This window comes from Leucoraja erinacea, chromosome 5, assembly GCF_028641065.1.
Source record: "Leucoraja erinacea ecotype New England chromosome 5, Leri_hhj_1, whole genome shotgun sequence".
Taxonomy (NCBI): Eukaryota; Metazoa; Chordata; class Chondrichthyes; order Rajiformes; family Rajidae; genus Leucoraja; species Leucoraja erinaceus.
The window spans coordinates 49,940,024-49,962,737 of NC_073381.1; the positions used below are offsets into that span (position 1 = coordinate 49,940,024).

At 42.1% G+C, this 22,714-nt stretch overlaps 1 protein-coding gene across 1 annotated transcript in view; it reads left to right on the forward strand.

Moving 5' to 3' along the window:
- enpp4 (ectonucleotide pyrophosphatase/phosphodiesterase 4) overlaps positions 1–9,574 on the forward strand; it is a 29,707-nt gene extending 20,133 nt beyond the window's left edge. The window contains exons 3-4 of the mRNA XM_055635562.1: positions 4,256–4,426; positions 6,739–9,574. Of these exons, the coding sequence (XP_055491537.1) occupies positions 4,256–4,426; positions 6,739–7,109 (542 nt within the window). The 3' untranslated portion in view covers positions 7,110–9,574. The remainder of the gene's footprint in view (positions 1–4,255; positions 4,427–6,738) is intronic.
- Positions 9,575–22,714: the final 13,140 nt, after the last annotated feature.

Below are 22,714 nucleotides of genomic sequence, written 5' to 3' on the forward strand. Positions count from 1 at the left end.
AGAATGTGTCAACTCAAACTATCTCCAGATGGTTAAAGGAGGTACTGGCGGTAGCAGGAGTAAACACTCATATCTTCAAATCCCACTCCACCAGGGATGCATCTGCGTCGGCAGCAAGAACGATGGACGTACCCCTTGATGACATCCTAGTGGCTGCAGGATGGGCAAACGAAAGAACATTCCAACGGTTTTATAACAAACCCATAACCGGACCAGGGGTGTTTGCTCGTACCATTTTAAGTTCTGTTACCTAGTTTTCCCCCAGGTTGGGAGGGGAAACTATTTAAAACATATATATATTTTCTTTAAAGCATCAGTGTCTTTACTTAACTACGTTATGACTGAATGCTTTAATAATAACTCTCATCCATGGTCAATCCATTCAGTGTGTGACGCCTGGATTCGTAACCGGCGTGAAATCACAGAGCTTTGAATTCTTCACGTAGTCACTCACGTGACTCCGAAGTAAAATAGTAAGATTAAACAAGAACTTACCAGTTTGAAGTTTGATCTTGATTTCATGAGGAGTTACGATGATCGATTACGTGCCCACCGCTCCCACCCTCATACTATCAAGGTCACATGGTAAGTTCTAGTTTCTTCACAATCTTACTATTCTCAGGTCTACTTTTTTATCTGTGATTTAACACCGCTGCTTTGAAGATTGACGCGCACGCAGATGGACGGCCCTTCTTCACATAATCGCTCATCGTAACTCCTCATAAAATCAAGATCAAACTTCAAACTGGTAAGTTCTCGTTTAATCTTACTATTTTAGTGCACATATTATTTAAATAGTATTGCAAAGAATTTAGATAATATTTCAATTATTCTTTTATGTAAATACACAGGAGGCTTAAGGAAGCAGAATCATATCCATACAATAATTTGCACAATGACACTGGCACATACCATTGATTATTAGTGGTCTTTTCATCATGGAAACATAATGGCATCTGTTATTGGTGACTGACTGTTATTTGTATGGTGTTTAAACAAATAATATTTGCTGATATAATTTTTGCACACAGTGGCCTTCAAGAGTGGTCATTCAATGGAGAGGGGCAAGGAATTGGCCTTGTAGAATTATTTTAATTGATCTACAGTATGTGAATGTTTGTGGATAATGCCTCAAATGGATGCTTCTGAAATGGATTTTTCAGCTTCCAAATCTCCAGTTCAGCCTTTAAACTAAATTGTGTTAGATGCACACCAGATGTAATGGAGAGAGTTATCTGCACACTGTCTGGCTGGGGTGGATGGCAGTATCAAAATAATAGCTGATAATATACAGAATAAAGGGAACCCCAAGTCAAATAAATTCTGATAATCCATTATCCAATCATTTGGACATCCTGATGGTTTGGCATCGGATGTGCCTATACAAAATACACCCCCATCCTATTACTTGAACTATAACCACAGTGTTCAATTCAGAACGAGAGTTGATCACATTATAGAATGGTTTTCCAATTCAACAGACCCCATACATTTTGGGCACAGTTCCTGCTCTCTCTCTAAACGTGGCGGAATCACTGGACAATTTACTGTTTTAATTTGTAAGTTTTTTTTTTTTTTTTTTTAATTTAAATCTTTTTATTTGAATTTCACAGCAATTTGCATCCATACAATGATAACAGACATTGACAGTCATTTTTTTTAAAGCGAGTTAAAAGTGTGTTGGAGTATTAATACAATTAACATCCAGTACTCTGGATAATTAGTCATACAGCATGGAAACAGGGCCTTCATCCCAGCTTGCCCAATGCCGTCCCTAGGTGCCCCATCTACACCAATCCCACTTGCCTGTGTTCGTCCCGTGTCTCTCTAAACCTTTGCTATCCATGTACCTGTCCAAATGTCTTTTAAATGTTGCCATAGTTTCTGTCTCAACCACATCCTCATTCCTTATACCCATCACCTTCTTTGTGAAAAGGTTGTTCTTCAGATTTCTATTATATCTTTCACTCCTCATCTTAAACATGTCCTCTGATACTTTATTCCCCTACTCTGCCGAGAAAAAACTGTGTGCATCGATCCTAAAGAGGAAAGAAGATTAGACTTTGTTGCCTTCCATCACATTGAGGAATATGGGAATCCGCTTCGGTGGATGTTTATGTTAACTTTGTGTCTTGTAGCTTTTTTTTAATGTGGCTGTATGGTAATCGTGTTTTACTGTACCTTAATTGGTACACGTGACAATAAAAGACCTTTGAAACCTTTATTATTCCCCTCATGATCTTGTACACCTCTATAAGATCACCTCTTATCCTCATACGCCAAGGAATACGTCGCCCTAGCCTGCCTAACCTCTCTCCATAACTCGCCGTAAGTCCAGGCAGCATCCTTGTAAACCACTCTGCACTCTTTCCAGCTTAACAATATCTTTCAAGTAGCAGACTGGCATAATACTCCAACTGTGGTCTCACCAGTGTCTAGTACATAACATCCCAACTTCTATACTCAATACCCTGACTGATGAAGGCCAATGTGCTTAATGCCTTCTTGACCACCCTATCTACCTGTGACACCACTTTTAAGGAACTATATACCTGCACTCCTATATCCTTCTGATCTACAACCCTCTGCAGAGCCCTGCCATTAACTGTGTAGGTCTTGCCCTGGTTAGACTTTTCAAAATGCAACACCTCACACTTTGTTGTATTAAACTCCCATCAACCATTCCTCAGCCCATCTGCCCAACTGATCAAGATCATGCTGCAATTTTTGACGACCATATTTGCTATGAGGCACATTACGAGCCACAGGCTTACAGTCCGAAAAACAACCCACCACCTTGTCCCATATCTCTTTTTTTTTTTTTTTTCTTGACCAGAGCCTCCATTTCTATTGTCCTCCAAGCTTCCTTGCGTTTGCCCAGAACTCCTGTCATCAGACTTTTAAAGATCCCACTTTCCAAACATTCCTTTTCCTGCAAACAACCTGCTTCTGTCAACTTGAGCGAGTTCTTGTCTAATACCATTAAAGTTGGCTTTGTCCCAATTTAGAATTTTAACTCATGGGCCCACATTGTCTTTATCCAAAACTATCTGCTTGTTTAGTTTTTAGTAAAGTTTAGAGATACAGTGTGGTAACAGGCCCTTTGGCTCATCGTCCATATCAACAAGAAATCACCCACTAGTTCTATCCTACACACTAGGAACAATTTACAGAAGCTAATTAACCCACAAATCTGCATGCCTTGGAATATGGGGGGAAACTAGAGCTTGAGGGAGTCATTGTGGTCCATATTTGGGAAATAACAGAAAATGCACCAAGCAAGAGGTTCTGTTTGGAGTGCCAGTGCAAGGAACTCAGGAATATGATCTTTAGAATAAAATTGTTATGGGGATAGGATGGTTGTGGAAGTAAACACCATTGTGAAGGAATCAAGTAGGAAAGAAAAATCTTATTTCATAGGAAACACATTTTTGGGACAAATAAGTAATGGCATTGGGATTAGACCTATTTGAATTTGCATGGGCCATGATGCACACAGGCAGAATGGAATTTAGATAAAGGCCTAGAAAAGATAGCATACCTATGGAGCTTCGTGGTCATTATTTGGGATGCCTAGGACTGTTCTGAGGTAAATTCCAGAAATCTGCCTCGGAGGGTGGTGGAGGCCGGTTCTCTGGATACTTTCAAGAGAGAGCTAGATAAGGTGCTTAAAGATAGCAGTCAGGGGATATGGTGAAAAGGCAGGAACGGGTTACTGATTGTGGATGATCAGCCATGATCACATGGAATTACGGTGATGGCTCGAAGGGCCGAATGGCCTACTCCTGCACCTTGTCTATTGTCTGTAACTTGTATCCATATAATGGAGCAGAATCTTGAGTCATAATTATTTCAAAGTATAACAGATCAATTAAAAGTGTGTAAACGGTGGATTGCATTTTAACAACCAATATCATTCTGGAATGAAAATGGACACATAAACCTGGAGTAACTCAGTGGGTCAGGCAGCAACACTGGAGGAAAGAAATAAGTGATGTTTTGGGTCGAGACCCCTCTTCAAGCCCGATTCAGGTCTTGACCCGAAACATCACCTTTTCCTTTTCTCCAGAGATGCTGCCTGACCTGCTGAGTTACTCCAGCTTTTTGTGTCTTATCTTTGGTGTAAGCCAACATCTGCAGTTCCATCCTACACCATTCTGGAATGGGCAGGCTTGCTCGGCATTTGTTGTTTTTCTCTATTTTAATATTTTGCTCAGGATTTACAATAAGCTGTGTCACTTTTTGTTTACAACAGATGTACATTACGTATACACGTTGCTGTCAAAATGTGATAAACACATGAAGGTTTATTTGAAAGAAGATATCCCAGACCGTTTTCATTACAAGCACAATACGAGAATTCAACCCATTCTTCTTGTTGCCGATGAAGGATGGACAATTGTTCAGAATGGATCAATCCCAAGTTGTAAGTTCAGGATATAAGCTTTTTGACATTTATTTGCTGTAAAAGCCCTGTCTCACTGTGCGAGCTGACCCACGAGGTACCCCGCGTGAAAGACTCGTGGTTGTGTACGAGATTCCAAGTATATGATCAAGAGTGTAACCGAGTTCCCACTGGTTTGACTAAGTTTGCCGTATACTTGTCATTTCTGCGATGTTCCAAGTTCATCTCCTGAGTTACTCTTGAGCCAAACGTGAATGAAGGTCTGTTTTAATAAGCAACAGTGTTAAAGAAGACATCTCCATCCTGCGGCTTTGATTTAAAGATAGAATTCAGCGCGGCCGCATCTGTTGTGACCTACAAAGGGAAAATGCGTACTGTCCAGTGCCAGAGCAGTTATTCTTTTGATTTGTTTGAAACACACATCACATTGTTAGAAGACCAGCGGGCGGAGGTTTGCTATATTTCAATTTACTGCCAGGTCTACACACTGCAGGGAGACGGGAGATGAAATTGTTGAATGTGGACGAATGTGCACATCAGATTGTTGGGAGACGGAGCTCAGGGTTCGCCTCCTGGGCTGCTTTGGTGCCCAGGCGTGAGTTGAGGTGGAGGGAGGTTGGGGGGCAGTGGATTACTAGGAGGCAGAGGATTACAGCGAGACTCGGACTGCATGGCCACCACGCCGCCGCCGCCTTGCTCTGACAACTTGTTGGATGTGGAGAGCCGAGACTGCCCCGCTGGTGGCCAACTTCCCCCTGCCCTCCGTCGCCGCTCCCAGCCGGCCGGGAGGAGCTGTGCATGGAGCCCGCCACCGGAGTCGTGTCTGACTGCCTGGGCAGCCTGAGGGAGGCAGATGCACCCTGCCCGGGGAGTGGCAGAGAGACTGCGGGGGGAGTACCTCACTCTGACTGTGATAGGGAGAGACAGAGGCGCACACACACACACACACACACACACACGGAGAGGCAGAGAGAGAAAAAGACACAGAGAGAGAGAGAGAGAGAGACAGAGACAGAGAGAGAGAGAGAGAGAGAGAGAGAGACAGAGAGAGAGACACACACACACACAGGCAGCGTGGAGTACCTTTAACTGTGTGTGTGGGAGAGAGAGACAGAGGCAGACACACACACACACACAACGGGCAATGTGTACCTCAGTCTGTGTGTGTGTGTGTGTAGGGGAGAGAGAGATACAGAGACGGGGTGGACCTCTGACTGTGTAGGAGGGAGGGGGGGGGAGAGAGAGAGAGAGGCACAGAGGCAGTGTGGTGTACTTCGGCGTGACTGTGGGGGTGAGAGAAAGAGCGCACAGGACCTCGGGTGTGTGAGAGGGAATTGAGACTAAGCAGAATACATCGGTCTTGTGTGTGGGGGGAGAAAGAGAGAGGTGGGGGGGGGGGGGGGGGGGGGGGGAGAGAAAGATAAATGGGGGGTAGCTCTATGGATGTTGTCCTCGTGGATTTTATTAAGGCATTTGTTGAAGTCCCCAATGGTAGACTGATCTAGACGATTAAGATGCACAGAATTCACAGTAACTCAAGTCGTATGGATTCAGAACTGGCTGACTGATATAAAACAGGGTTGTGGTTGTGGTGACCAATAGTGTTCTGCATGGATCTGTGCTGCGACCTCGTGTTTGTAATGTATATAAATGACTTATACGTAAATGTAAATCTAGATGAGTTGGTTAGTAAGTTTGCCAGTGACACCCAGATTGCTGGAGTTGCAGACAATAGGAAAGGCTGTCAAAGTATAAAACGGGATATAAATCAGCTACAGAAATGAGCGGTGAAATAGCAGATGCCGTTTAATCCGAGTAAAGGTGAGATATTGCACTTTGGGAGGTTGAATGTAAGGGGAAGGTATACTGTTGATGGCAAGACTTTTAACTGAATTGATATGCTGAGGGATCTTGGGGTCCAGGTCCATACCTTGAAAGTGACTGAAAGGTGATCTAATAGAGGACGTGCAACATTAAAGCATAAAGAGAGGTGATTTCACTCACTGGTGGAATGGAGAGGATGTGGGGATTATACACTAGAAGTTGTGAAATAAGAAATCCTTTTTTTTAATTAATTACTGACCATGAAAAACATTTACACTGAATTCCACAATCTCATCACTAGAATGTGGATTAACAGGTGAATTGCATGGATGCATTAAACAGAAGCTGGATATGTACACGACAATGAAAAGGAAATATTGATAGAATTAAATGAAGCAGATGGGAGGAGTGAAAGGAATATAAACATAAGGTAGACACTGTGCTGAAAGCACCAAATTCTGTGGAATAAAAAATAAATATCATTTATATTTTGCTTTTTTTTTTTTCAGTGGGTGATCATGGTTATGACAATGCTTTACCGAGTATGCAACCCCTTCTGGTAGCTTATGGACCAGTATTTCGAAAGGCTTATAAAACCGACTCGATCAACAGCGTTGATGTCTACCCACTGATGTGCCATATCCTAGGACTGAAGGAAGAGCCCAACAATGGAACTTTCAGAAATGTGCGATGCATGATGGCCAGTGAGTCCTGTGTGGGCCTGCCTGACGTGATTGGAATTGTGATTGGCTCCTTAATGATATTGATTACACTGTCCTGCCTTATAATATTACTGAAGAAACGAGCATCATCACCTCATCGTGCATTTGCACGTCTTCAGTTACAGGATGACGATGATGATGATCCTTTGATAGATTAATTTCAAGACTGTGAAGAGCTATGATGGTCAGTGAAATATTTTTCATTGACAAAAGCCAATGTGATTTACTCCGCCTCACAAGTTTAAAAACCAACTGCTGTCGTACCAAAATAAATGTATCCCAAATATGAGACAACTTTGCAGGGAATAATAAGTACAGATCCTATAAAATCAAGTAAGATTAAGTAATTTCACCAGGCAATGTACTTGATTACTTCATGGCAAAATATGCTTGGTAATGGCAATTATCAGTCGAAGTTGAATTAACTTATCAGAGCTGTAGGTATGTTCAGACAGGTCATTTTATTTCAAAATGATACTGAGGGAATGTTGAAAGGAAAAAAGTGAAATGTTACATTTATGATAGTTGCTTTAGCTGGAACATTTTCAGAAGTTATGGTTTGCTCCTGTGTACTAATTCATTTAGTTTTAAACTTATTATCCATCTGTATTTAAAATATTGAATTTTGCTACAATCGGTGAATCTGCAGAACTATAGAAGTTGCTTGACTCTAAAGATAAGCAAACACGTTAGTTATTTAAAGCCGATTTGAAGCTAGTTTTTGTATGGGGAAAGTTGGGTTATAGTTTTATATTATCAAAAATACATCACTGAAAAATGCAGTAAATGTAATTAAGATTTTTATACAAATTGGCTATTATAAAAACTATGCAATTGAACAGCCAGTTGTTAACTAACTTTGTTTGTTACTGTAATCATCAGTGGTTGTGTGTTTGAGGATAATGCAGTTAATATTTGCATTGCAACTTAATACAAATTTATTTTAAGTCCATGGTGGTGTTCCATGAAGCTAAGGTAGCAATAAAATGCAAGCATTATCTGTTATATGAATGTTGAGGTATTATGGCAGTGTTTAAAATTCTGACGACTAAATGAGCTAGATTGCACTAGACTTGCCCATGTTTCACTCTCCATTGTCACAACTATTATTTGCAAACTTGTGGATCAAATGGAACTAGAGGCCTTCCTAGAACAGCCACCCCATAAATTGCTCCACTAGCTTTGATCAAAGCTGTGATCCCAAGAGCACATCCATAAAGCTGGCCAGCCCGTGACAGTTCACGATAATCAGTAACATTTAAAGACAGTTTAAATACATTTTAAGAGCAAATGTTATTATTAAATGCTTTTCAAAAAAAGATATTTCAGTTACCAAAAAACCCAAATTACTTAACATTCTGCTGGACACACCAATTAGAGCTGACATAAAGCCAGCTAGACAGATAAGGAATGTATTCAGACCCCTTACCTCAGCTTTGCTAACCTGTCCTCAAAGTCAATGCTGAATTCAGCAGCTGAGCAGGAGATAAGATGTGCCAGAAACTGATCTCCAACAGATTCTATTTATACACAACAGCGCAAAGATAGAAAAATCAGGAATACACTAACCTGTGCCACATGACAAGCTAACTATGCTTGTTAAAATTGCTGGCTGACAAGCAGCACTCTTTGGATAATTAACAGACCTCTGAAACAAATGGGGATTCCCATAAAGCTACTTGTGCTCAAAGATGTGTTTGATGCTGCCGCACTGCAGTTACAAACACAGACATGATATATCACTTATTCTACAGAGGTAGGCTACCAAAGGAAATCACTGCTTAATCTGAAAGTTGAGATGGATTGGATTTGGAGATGTACCTCATCGCTGAGAATCCATGGTCAAGCTTAAGCTTGAAAAATATCCCTTTTTAGAAAAAAACGTTTAAGAAAGTGTGTTTATTTAAGATTTATTTGAAAAGCTATATAAAAATAAAGTAGTTAAAAAATAGATGCAGAGAGAACAGGGGTGAGATAACAATTAATGTAATTAAAATTGGGTTCAATCTATTCATTTCCCCTGGCATTCATGGAACACATCTCTCCCCTGCCCTTCAGAACAAAATTCTGCACAATGTGAGCAAACTACATCAGAAATAGATCAGCATATCGACACGTTACTTTCAATACTCATCAAAATTGTCGGTAAAATGAGCAACTTCTTTATTGCTGTTATAGGCAACAGCTGTTGTTTAGAATTCTTCAGATTATCTTAAGGCACTGAAAGAAAAAAAACTTTAATATTTTTAATTTTGGCAATAGGTGTTAAATAATGTAATGGTATAGGAACTGATTAAAAAAAAAAAAAAACTTTAACCACTAAGTCTGTTTCCCATTTTACCTTTGTTGTTAAAGCTGAAGATGCCTGTGTCTAATTGAATTTAAGGTTTCAAGCTTAAATGGACTGCTGCAATTACTAGTGGCAATTCTAAAACTACTGATAGGTGAACTGTAAATATTTTTTCCATATACTATATGTCCACTTTGTATCTCAGATGTATAAAAGATTTATGAAACAAAAGGTGAAAGAAATGCATTCAGGAATTGTCACTCTTATGCCTCGTGTATTTGGATTCTGAAGAGCGAATAATAAATATTTTACTTACCAATGTTTCATGGATACTTAACAGATTTTGATATTGAGTTTTATTTCTGCATTACATGGAGATCATTGAAGTAACTGCACCATTATGATGGAAGCACTTATGTGGAACAAGGCAAAGTGGTAGTTATCACAAATAGAAACATAGAAAACAAATACAGGAGTAGGTCATTCGTCCCTTCAAGCCAGCACCGCCATTCAATATGATCATGCCTGATCATCCAAAATCAGTATCCCACTCCTGCTTTCTCCCCATATCCCTTGATTCCATTAGCCCTAAGAGCTACTGTGCCCTCCACAATGTTTGGGACAAAGACCCATTATTTATTTATTTGCCTCTGTACTCCACAATTTGACATTTGTAATAGAAAAAAATCACATGTTGTTAAAGTGCACACTGTCAGATTTTAATGAAGGCCATTTTTATACATTTTGGTTTCACCATGTAGAAATTACATCAGTCTGCCCCCTCCCTCTCTGTCCCCCTCCCTTGGTTAGTGTGTCTGTGGGGGGGGGGGGGGGTGCCGTGTGTGTGGGAGGTATCGTGTGTGTGTGTGTGTGTGTGTGGTTGGGGGGGGGGGGAGGGGGAATAGGGGAGAGTTTCATTTCCAGAACTGGTTGGGGGTTTTCACGTGGGATTGAACAGCGATTTACAAAGAAAATCCCAGAGCTTTCCTCCGACGGCGTCTCCGCCCTCCCCGCCCCCCCTCCCCCCATGTGGGAAGTATTGATTGCCTCCGGTGAGTTCATTCATTGGCTCCAGGGAACGCAGACGCCGCCCCGCAATGTTTTACAAAAAAGAGATTCCAGAACTTTCCTCTGATGCTGCCTCCAGGTGAGTGGTGGATTATTGCATAGATGTAACGGGACCCAACAAGTCTCACTTAGACTAGTATATTACTAAAAGTCTCATCTTGATTGAACATCTGTCTGCGTGCATGTGATTGAGAGAGGTCAAAGAACTACATCAAAACGGTACACAATAGTGCAAAAATATTTTCACCACCATTGTCCTGTGGTCGTTTGTATAAAGTTTTGGTCAGATTTATGTTATATTTCACGTTATTGACATTTAAACATTTAAAAAAGCTCACTATGAGAAGAAGAACATTGACTGCTGTTTTCTGGGAGTTGCAGCTATGATGTCACAATGGCATCTCACAGTCCTCCAATCACTATGGCATCTCATTTGCCATGAACATTCCACCACCCAACAATGACATCACAATGGGATCTCAGCTGCCACCCACCTTACTCATCTTTGTCCTTAGGTCGTTTGTGTCAAGTTTCCTTCAGATTGGGATAAGCATGTGGTTAGTGTGTGTGGGGGGGGAGTTAGTGTGGGGGAGATTTTTGATTGGAGAAAGGCTAACTTTGAGGAGATGCGAAAGGATTTAAAAGGAGTGAATTGGGACATTTTTTATGGGAAGGATGGAGAAGAGAAATGGAGGACATTTAAAGCCGAAATTTTAAGAACAGAATATTTTTGTCCCTGTTCGGTTGAAAGGAAAGAGTAATAATTGGAAAGAGCCATGGTTTTCAAGGGAAATTGGGCACGGTTCGGAAAAAGAGAGATCTACAATAATTATAGGCAGCATGGAGTAAATGAGGTGCTTGAGTATAAAGAATGTAAAAAGAATCTTAAAGAAATTAGAAAAGCTAAAAGAAGATATGAGGTTGCTTTGGCAATTAAGGTGAAAGTAAATCCAAAGGGTTTCTACAGCTACATTAATAGCAAAAGGATAACAAGGGATAAAATTGGTCCATTAGAGAGTCAGAGTGGACAGCTATCTGCACAGCCAAAAGAGATGGGGGAGATATTGAACAAATTATTTTCTTCGATATTCACCAAGGAGAAGGATATTGAATTATGTGAGGTAAGGGAAACAAGTAGAGTAGCTACGGAAACTGAGATTCAAAGAAGAAGTACTGACAGGATTTTGAAAAATATAAAAGTGGATAAGTCTCCAGGTCCTGACAGGATATTCCCTAAGACATTGAGGGAAGTTTGTGTAGAAATAGCAGGGGCTATGACAGAAATATTTCAAATGTCATTTGAAACGGGAATGGTGCTGGAGGATTGGCGTACTGCGCATGTTGTTCCATTGTTTAAAAAGGGTTCTAAGAGTAAACCTAGCAATTATAGACCTGTTAGTTTGATGTCAGTGGTGGGCAAATTAATGGAAAGGATACTTAGAGATAATATATATAAGCATCTGGATAAACAGGGTCTGATTATGAACAGTCAACATGGATTTGTGCCTGGAAGGTCATGTTTGACTAATCTTTTTAAATTTTTTGAAGAAGTTACTAGGGAAATTGATGAGGGTAAAGAGGGTGAGGCCTTTGACAAGGTTCCACATGGAAGGTTGGTTAAGAAAGTTAAATTGTTGGGTATTCATGGTAGAGTAGCAAGGTGGATTCAACAGTGGCTGAATGAGAGATGCCAGAGAGTAATGGTGGATGGCTGTTTGTCAGGTTGGAGGCCAGTGACTAGTGGGGTGCCTCCAGGATTTGTGTTGGGTCCACTGTTGTTTGTCATATACATCCATGATCTGGATGAAGGTGTGGTAAATTGGATTAGTAAGTATGCAGATGATACTAAGATAGGTGGTGTTGTGGATAATGAAGTACATTTTCAAAGTCTACAGTGAGATTTAGGCCATTTGGAAGAGAGGGCTGAAAGATGGCAGATGGAGTTTAATGCTGATAAGTGTGAGGTGCTACATCTTGGCAGGACAAATCAAAATAGGACGTGCATGGTAAATGGTAGTGAATTGAGGAATGCAGATGAACAGAGGGATCTAGGAATAACTGCATAGTTCCCTGAAGGTGGAATCTCATGTAGATAGGGTGGTAAAGAAAGCTTTTGGTGTGCTGGCCTTTATAAATCAGAGCATTGACTATAGAAGTTGGGATGTAATGTTAAAATTGTACAAGGCATTGGTGAGGCCAATTCTGGAGTATGGTGTACAATTTTGGTCGTTAAATTATAGGAAAGATGTCAACAAAATATAGAGAGTACAGAGGAGATTTACTATAATGTTGCCTGGGTTTCAGCAACTAAGTTATAGAGAAAGGTTGAACAAGTTAGGTCTTTATTCTTTGGCGCGGAGAAGGTTAAGGGGTGACTTGGTAGAGGTCTTTAAAATGATGAGTGGGGTAGACAGAGTTGATGTGGATAAGCTTTTTCCATTGAGAGTAGGGAAGATTCAAACAAGAGGACATGATTTGAGAATTAAGGGACAGAAGTTCAGGAGTAACATGAGGGGGAACTTGTGTAACTGTGTAGAATGAGCTTGCAGTGGAAGTGGTGGAGGCAGGTTCGATTTTATCATTTAAAAATAAATTGGATAGGTATATGGACGGGGAAGGAATGGAGGGTTATGGTCTGAGTGCAGGTAGATGGGACTAGGGGAGAATATGTGCTCGGCATGGACTAGAAGGGCCGAGATGGCCTGTTTCCGTGCTGTAATTGTTATATGGTTATATTATATAGTATGTGTGTGGGGGGGGGGGGGGGGGGTTAGGGTGGGGGGGTTGTGTGGGGAAGGGGGTTTTTTGTGTGTGTGGAGGGGGGGGGTTTGCGCGTGTGCAACTCTCATCTTGTCCGTGTGTGTGTGTGCGAGTCATGGCCTGAATTACGTCAAAATGTAGCACTACAGTAGCACTACAATTTTTGGACCACCTTACTCACCATTGTCATGTGGTGTGTTATATCAAGTTTCCTTCAGATTGATGGTATATTTTACAAGTTATTCACATTTTCAACTTTACAAAATCGAGTTTGAGAAAGAATCACTTGAACTTGCAGTGGCAGTTAGCAACTATGATGTCACAATGGGATCTCATTTACATAAACTGCCCATCAACTGTGTTCCACCCAGTGCAATGAGAGATTTGTCACATTGTTGTAAGGAGAGGTGAGGAGAAATGTTATTTAAACATTGTGTTTAGTGGGGGAGTGAAATAGGGGAGCGGTGAGGAGTGGGGGAGCAGGGAGAGGAGGGTAGATGGGTTTATGGAGGGAGGGAGGTAGTGAATGAGGGTAGGGGAAAGAGGGAGGGAGTGGTGAGGGAGTAGGGGAGGGGAAAGGAGGGCAAGGTGAAGGGGTAGGGAGGGCTGGGGCTTGAGGGTAAATGAGCCGCGCCTGTGCAGTTGGGGGCTATGGGTGAGAGGTGGAATATTGTGTTGGGGGAACGGGGCCCCAACAGGTCCCACTTGGTCTGGTACCAAATAAAATTATATTGTCTATTTGACTAAGAGATTCAAATGGGATAAAAATCTTCCAAACTGCTAACACAGGAGCGTTCATTTTTAATTAATAATTGTAATCCTTACAAATATTAATCTATGATATGCAGCACAATAATCACTAAAATATTTTTTAATTTTATTCATCAAATTGGAACACATAATATAGTTGCATTTACAACATAAGTAGTAATGATTAAGTAAACATTGCCAAATATTGTAATTTATTATTTGAGGGGTCCCTTTCCTTTAATATTAGAGTCTCATGCAAACTTGGGTACCTCTTTATCAGCAGTCATTGCAAATTAGTGCAAGGGACAATAACAAAATTGCTACACATGCTGTATTTCAATTTTATGTCAAAAAATCTCCAATTACGGTCAGATAATCTACTAAATGAATAACTACAAATAACATGAGAACTTACTAGGGTATGAAATAAACCCCTACTGCACCAATTAGTCAAATGAAAAAAAAACAATCTTTGCCTCACATTGGTCAGGCGAAGTATATCCAATATCTATCAATCCATCTATCTATCTATCTATCTATCTATCTATCTATACATCTATCTATCTATACATCTATCTATCTATCTATCTATCTATACACAACTAAAACTGATCTTGTGCTCTTCCGGTTTGCGGGGTTTTTCTCTATTTGCGCATAAAACGGTACACGATAGCGCTGTGATTTTTCACCCCCTTACCATTCTCCTGTGCTGCGATTGGAACAAGCTTGGTCCACCTACAGCCAGGGCCGGGACGAGTACAAGAATCATGCCAAGTTCTAGGCCCTGGCGTTGCTCTACGACCTGGGTAGGTGCTGGGGCAGGGAATGGAAGTGAGGGGATGAGGGTGGGAGGGAGGAGAGGGGAGAGAGTTGATTGATGAGACCCACACACGAGTAATAACTCAGTCTTTATTGCAGTACAAGTGGAGAGAACATTACATGCTTTCATCCCCGTGACAGTGACGCGCTATCTTACCAGCACTAGCAGTCCAAGGTAGGGATGAAGTTCTGGTCTGGACTACATAAGGAATGTGCAGCATGCATAATCTGTGTGATGATATAGTAAAGACAGACTAATCTACATCTTTCCTCTTAAGGTCTTAACTCATAATAAATTAGATATGATAATTGCATGCAAAATATAGGTACCACTGATTACATGTGGTAAGTATAAGTAAGCTGAAGGGAATAATACCACAGGCAGTTCAAACGTAATCCTGGTACTTCAGGTTAGGCTTGCAGGCGCGACCTGCACGTGTACGGTCGTGCTGCATTTCCTCCCTTCACCGGAGAGAGGATGTCGGTGGTAAAACGGGTGCAGGAGAATGGAGCAGAATACCCGGCGACGAAACTGGAGCCCTTGGCAGGGGTCGAGGTGGCGTGGTAATTGGCGAGACGATCGGATCAGGAGCGGCTGCCAACGGTGGTATGGTCAGGCTGGTGCTGCTGGATGGGGATGGAAGTATACTTGTGCGGTCAGGATGGTGGCGCTGGTTCGTTCACAGGCAGGATGTGCTGTCTATTATGTCTGTAGGTGCCGCCGTCGGCATTGACCAGATATTAACGTGGTTCGGGAGCAGTTCCAGATATTACACCGAGGCGTTCGTGACCCTTTTCTGTTTGCAGACGGACCACTTGTCCCTTGGCCAGTGGTGGAAGTGGTCTGCTCGTCTTGTCATACCATCTTTTTTGAACATTTCGTTTTTGTTGTAGCTTTGACTGGATTTCGGATGGTGTGCGAACTTCCAGTACTAGTGCCTGTTTTGCCACAGGCAATGTGACTCGGGTCTGCCCCAACATCAGTCGTTGAGCGCGTGTACCCAGTCAGGGGAGATGTTGCGCAGGTTGAGCAAGTCTAGGTAAATGATCCTGATGCTGCTCGTCGGGATCGTACCTTGTTTGGCATCCCTGACAGCACGTTCAGCCAGCCCGTTTGACTGGGTATTCGGGGTTGCTGGTTATGACGAAAGTCCCAGCATACAGCAAAGTCTTTGAAGTACTGGCTGGTAAATTGACTGCCATTATCAGACAATAGTTGATACGGAGCCCTGTGGACAGAGAAATGGCGTGCCGGCTTCTGGACAGCCACTGCGGAGGTGGGGCTACGGAGTTGATCAATTTCAAACCGGAATACGAATCGACTAGAAACAGGTACCATGCCAATCAAAAATGTCAGTTGCCAATGTGGACCATGGGGACCGGGTGCGAGAGAAGTGGCTGCTTTTATTGGTGTGGTGCCAAACTGTTGCACACCGCACAACGCTCTACCCTCTCACGAATATAATCAGCCATTCCAGGCCAGAAAAACATGCTTTTTGCTAGTAGAATGGTTGCCTCTGCGCTTGGGTGTCCCCCATGGATGGCATGAAAGTACTTGCTGTGTAGTGAGGCAGGAATTACAGCTTTGTGGCCCTTTACGATAATGCCATTTTTAAGTACTATTTCGGCACGAACAGAAAAGAAGGGCCGGATTGGGAGTGATAGTCTGTATTGCTTGTCTGGCCACCCATGCTGAATGACAGAGGAGAGCGATCGTAAGGTATCGTTATCAGTAGTCTGGGCTGCCAGGTCTTTCGAGCAGGATGAAGGAAAATAGGAGACCATCATGACAACGAAGCTGTCTTCATCCGGGGATGGTTTCTCGTAGGTCTTACATGGAGCCTGTGACAGGGTATCGGTCAAGTGCATGTCTTTGCCACGTTTGTAGGTTAGATCAATGTCATACTTCTGTAGTTGTAGCATCACACGTTGGAGATGCGCTGGAGCAGCGTGTATCGCTTTCTTCAGAATGCTGATCAGGGGTTGATGGTCAGTTTCAATCGTGACCGTTTTCCCGCAGATAAAGTCATTAAACTTCTTGCAAGCGAAAACGACTGCTATCAGCTCCTTTTCAATCTGAGTGTAGCGTTGTTCCATGTCGGTCATGGTACGAGAAGCATAGGCAACAGGCCGTCCCTGTTGTTTTGGAGGCAAGCTGCTCCTAAACCATACTGGGAGGCGTCACAAGTCAGTGTGACTGGCAGCTTAACATCGAAGTAGGTGAGGTTGGGGGCACAAGACATTTGTTATTTAAGAGTGTCAAACGCCCTCTGCTGCTGTTCATGCCAGGACCAAACAGTGTCTTTGTGAGTTAGCTGGCGCAGTGGGGCTGACATTTCACTGAAATTCTGAATGAATTTTCCCAAGTAGTTTACCATACTTGGAAGCTGGTCACATCTGCGGGTGCTGGTAACTCTTTAATTGTAATAGTCTTTGATGGGTCGGGTTTGAGACCATCACTGGTGAACACATGACCCACATAATTCACCTCGCTCATTTGCACTTTAGGGGGTTAAACTTGAGGTCGATCTCTTTGGCGCGGTTCAGAACTTTCTTTAAATTCGTTGTGTTCTTGGACAGTTTGGCCGGCAAGGCAACAAGAATGTCATCAACAATGATAGAGCATGGGTAACCTGCAAATAGTTGTTCCATGGTGCGTTGAAATACTTCACTTGCCGAGTTTATGTCGAACGGCATACGCAGGAATTTGTAACGCCCAAAGGGTGTGCTGAAAGTGGTTAGCATGGAAGTTGTGATCCAACGGAATCTGCCAGAATGAACTCAGCATCTAGAACGGAGAATGCTGTTGCCTTGCACAGCTGTGCTGCAATATCTTCCACTGTGCGGATGAGATAGTGCGGTCGTTTAATGGCAGTTTAAATCTTTGGGATTGATACAAATCCGTATTTTTTCCTTATTATTTTTTGTTGCTACTACCATGGTTGAGACCCAGTCCGATGGGTCACAACGGGGGCAATCATATCGAGAGTCTCCATTCTGTTGAGTTCTTTTGTACACGATTCCGCATAGCATAGCGAAGGACGAACAACTGGCAGGACCTCAGGGTCGGTCGTGATTGTCTACTTGATGGGAAGCTTGCCAAGCTTGTTGTTAAAGAGATTTCTATATTGTGCTAGGAACTGTTGAGTAGAGCCACGTCTAGTGGACAGTTGATGAACAGCATCACAAACAAAGCATCACAAACAAAGGTGACCAAACCTAGGTCGTTACAGGCATCAATGCCTTGCAGAGAAGTCACTTTCTCTCGGACAATAAAGAAGCTCAGATTGTAGACACGTGACGCTAGATGGCACTGTAACACAACTTTTCCAACAGGGTGCACTGTACCCCCTCCGAAGGGAAGTAACATGGCAACAGTCTGATTGATGACCTTGGCTTTCCGAATCCTGTGGAGCTCAGATAACAGAACGCTGCAACGAGCTCCAGTGTTGAGCTTAGCAATAACACTCGTTCTGTTAATGAGGAGTGACCATGGGACCTCGGTGTTTACAAGACAAGTCCGACAAGAAATGTATGTTTACATTCAGTCCTTCGACAGCAGGCAGCATCTCCTCGTTAGTCAGAGAGGTCGATGTGGTAGTTATGCGGGAAGGTTCTGGCTGTAAACTTTGTTTTGACTCTGTTCTGTTCCCACGTGAGCGACAGCAGCAGATGAAGTGGTTTCTGCGTTTACAGTAATGGCAAACATTTCCATAAGCCAGGCATTGTTCACGAATGCATGCATGTGAACCTCCACAGTTCACACAATTATTAATAAATCCGACATTTGATCTTCCGGGCACTTGGGAAGGCGGGCTCCGGGCCTGGTAAAACGTGCCGGAAACATTTATATCCTAGGCAGAGTGGGGACCCAGTCCCAGAGATTTAGTGTGAGAATCTGTCATCTCTGCAACACGACAGCGATTCTCAGCCCTTTCCAGATTGAGGTCTGCATCACATACAAGTTCATCACGCACCTTGTCATTGCGAATGCCATATACCAGTCTGTCACGAATAAGACTATCATAAAGGTTTTCAAACTCGCATCAGTTGGCAATGTGCTTTAAGGAACTGATATAGGCTTCGACAGGCTCACCTTGCCTTTGGCTGCGCGAGAAAAATCTGTGGCGCTCCATTACGAGATTGGTGCGTAGCTCACACAGCTGTCAAAACGTGTTCAGTAGGCAGACGGGGGGTAGTGGAATCGGCGTGCACGTCGAGTGGCTTCTGTTCCTGCCAAATTGAGGAGAATGGAGGCATGAATGTCTGGTGCCGCAGCATGATGCGCTGCACGATGTATACGGTGAAGTCCTCTTCAAAGATACGCGAACACTCAGCGGGGTCACCATCAAACACAAGCGGTTCAGGGTTCCAAAGTGCGCCAGCCATATGAAATAACAAACTGAACTAAAAAAAAAACGAAAACAAGCTGGAGCCAAACTAGGTGAGTAAGCTGTCCTTACTTTCTGACCATGTTGAATGATGAGACCCACACATGAGAGTAATAACTCAGAGAACATTACGTGCTTTCATCCCCGTGGTCTGCATCAAGATTCCAATTGCTGGTGGTTATTCGTATGCCATTTGAGATATTGATTCTGTGTTTAAAGGGGCTGCCCCACTTGGGCGACCTAATTGGTGAGATTAGAAGAGTTTAGGAGAGTTTGAAAAAATGTCATGTTGAAGTCTTCCTTCGACTACGTAGAAGACCTTCTTCGACTATGCTGAAGACTAGCTACAACTAACTTCGGAAAAATTGGAAACCGAGTAGTGGAGAGTGAAGACGACCTCCTTCGATCTCCTTCGACTATGATGAAGAGTATCTATGACTATGACTGCCTACGACTAACATGCCGACCTACTACGATCTACTACGACTAAACCTACGAGTAAAAATAGTACCGATTTTTTCCCATGGTGACCTTTTTTACTCGCGGGCATTTTTCAACATGTTGAAATACGCTGCGACCTAGCTGAGCCCTTGACTACTCGACTACGGGGACTACTCTCGAGCATGAAGGAGAGTTATAAAGACCTCCTACGACCTCGTGTCGACCATGCTGCGAGTATGAGTCGAGGGCAAACTCGCCAGAACTCGCGGATTAGGTCGCCCAAGTGGGACAGCCCCTTAAATCCCCTTTGAGTTGCAAAAATAAAATTTAAAAACTGAGACATTTTACAGGATGCTCATTCTTAATTGAAGGGTGAAAATATTCCATAAATTGCACAAACAGTGAAATAAACCTGATGTTTCTATTTTGGAGATTCAAAATTGTCATGAACTGTAGAAGTCAGCATCAGACGTAAATTATCTATGGATTCTGTAATGCTGTTCTAACACCATGTAGTTCTACATTATTGCAGAATTGCTTGAATATTAGTGACTCTCTTGCAATATTCAAGAAGAACGTAGAACAGTACAGCACAGGAACGGGTCCTTTAGCCCGCAATGCTTTTAGCCGAACATGATGCCGTTAAACTGATCTCGTCTGCCTGTAAATGATCCATATCCATATCCCTCTATTCCCTGCAGTTCCAAAGCTCAAACACCTTAATCTGATGAAACATAACTATAATAAATCAAGCTCATACTCATGGAATACTGCACTCAGTAATGGTTACTTTAACCAATTATATAAATTACAACAATTTGCATCTACCTGCCACTATTGACATCAAACTCCTGAGATGTATTGTAGAATCAAAAGGTGGGTATACTTAACATCATTGACCCTTAATAACAAGGAAGAAAGGTGGTGGAAGTTGCATCCAGAAGTGTTCGCTAGTGAGAAAATATAGGACCACAGAAGGTGAGAAAGGTCATAGGAATTACAGCCCAGGACATTTAAAATCAAAGTACTGTGGCTAGGACAACGAATTATGAATAAAGGCATTTATAGAATCATAGAATAGTTGCAGTCTATTTCCATGCTGGCTTTCTACAGAGCAAAACTAGCTCCAATGACAAGCTCTTTCTCAGTGGTCTTGTACAGTTTTCTCCTCAAGGCCTCAGTGGAAACTGTCTCCACTATATTTGCAGCCAGTGCATTCCAGATTCTAAAGGTATTGTGCAAATATTTTTTCCATACCATTCAGTTCCCTTCCCCTTTATTTTATGCCTGTGATCTTGAATCCTTGATTCCTCCACTAATTGAAACATCCTCCCATTGCCCATTCTGTCCAGACCCCTCATATTAGTTTTTAATTTTCCCCTCATCTTTCTCTTCTCAAATGCTCCCAGCCTCGCTAATTTATCCTTGCATTTCTAATAACTCATCCCATGAATCATGCTTGCAAATCCTTTCTAGATTATTTCCAATATCTTCACATCCTTTCCTTAATGAGATGACCACAACAATTAGATGAGTTAAACACAAGACTCAAGATAGAGCAGGTTCAACACAACTTCCCTACTTTCATACACTATGACTGGATAAAGCTCTGAATTGTGCATAACCACTTTGTTAAACCGCCCTGCAAGGTTGAATGGGCCAATCAATTATCTGTGGAGGTAAAGGACAGATGACATTTCAAGTCGGGACCTTTTAGACTGATCAGTCATAACCCATTTCCCTCCACAGATGCTACCTGACCTGCTGCATTCCTCCAGCACTTTGCGTTTTACTTAAGATCCCAGCATCTGTACTCTCTTATGTTTGCCACTTTCAATACTTTGTTCACAACTGCCCACAGGTCTCTCTGTTTCTACACTCGTCTTGGAACAATATCTTAAAAATACATCCTCATCCAGTGCTTTTTTTGTGGACAACTCGCTTCTAACAGTTTACACAATGTTATTGGCTGCTGTACATCAATCCAGGTATTAATCTGGTGTCGATGAGCCACCATAACAAAACAAAGCACTGATCTCATCTTTTTCTGCGTTAATGTTCATCTGCCAAGTATCTGCTCATTTCACCATCTACTGATAATGTGTAGCAATCGATCACTATTGCTTTCATAGTTCACAATGCTGCCAAATTGTGTCATATGTTGCTGGCACACTCCAATCCTGGTCATCAATAGAAATGAAAACAACAATTCTTGCACAAATTCTTGTACAAGGGAAATGCCACTAAACAAGGAGTGAGTATTACCACTGGCCAAAAAGATTCAGCAAACCCCGACATTGACATCTTCCGCCAATCTAAAAAACAATTCACCCTGTTCCTCTGATGCCTGTTACTTAGCCAACTTTCTAACCATATGGACCACGTTCTTTATACGCCACGTGTTTCAACTTTGCTGATAAACCTGTTGGTATGGAAGTAGACATACCAGCAGAATTTTAAATGTTGAAGTTTGCACAGCAAGAGTACATGTGGTACAGATCACTACAAAAAGGAGCTGTGAGAAACACCATACGTCCATCATCACTTACAGAAAATACCAGCAACAAAGAAAAACAACCCAAAGGAGTTTTTTTAGGGCCACAGCCAGAGAACCAACAAATAATAGGCAGTAAATAGTCATTAAAAAAAAAAACTGAATCCTACAGAACAGGGTTTTAAAATAACTATAAATGAGATAAAGCAGTATGGCAAACATAACGGAATGAGTGGTAGCCTTGAAATGCTGATTAATGCTGCAATAGATAAACTCATTACCAAAACGTCACCCATTCCTTCTCTCCAGAGATGCTGCCTGTCCCGCTGAGTTACTCCAGCATTTTGTGTCTACCTTCGATTTAAACCAGCATCAGCAGTTCTTTCCAACTCATTACTGATCGCATAATGCAATAAAATCTTGTGAGAAATTTTGTTTCTTATCTCATCGACCCATCTAATTTTATGATAAAGAATCATTGGCTTTCAGGAAACAAGAGAGAAAAGGTACCATTGTGAAAAATGAAGGCCATGTCAGTGCAGTGCACAAATCATTATACCCAACAGATGGTACCAAGTTTGTGGTCTGTATGGTTTGTGAACATTCATTAGATTAGCATTATATTTGCTTCAAAACTTGTTCTGCATTGACTGGTAGTTAATAAAAAAACTAGGATTTGTCATTTACTCTCCCTTATCAGTCATCCTTGCACTACTCAATGCATGGCAATTTAAACAAATACTAAAAGAC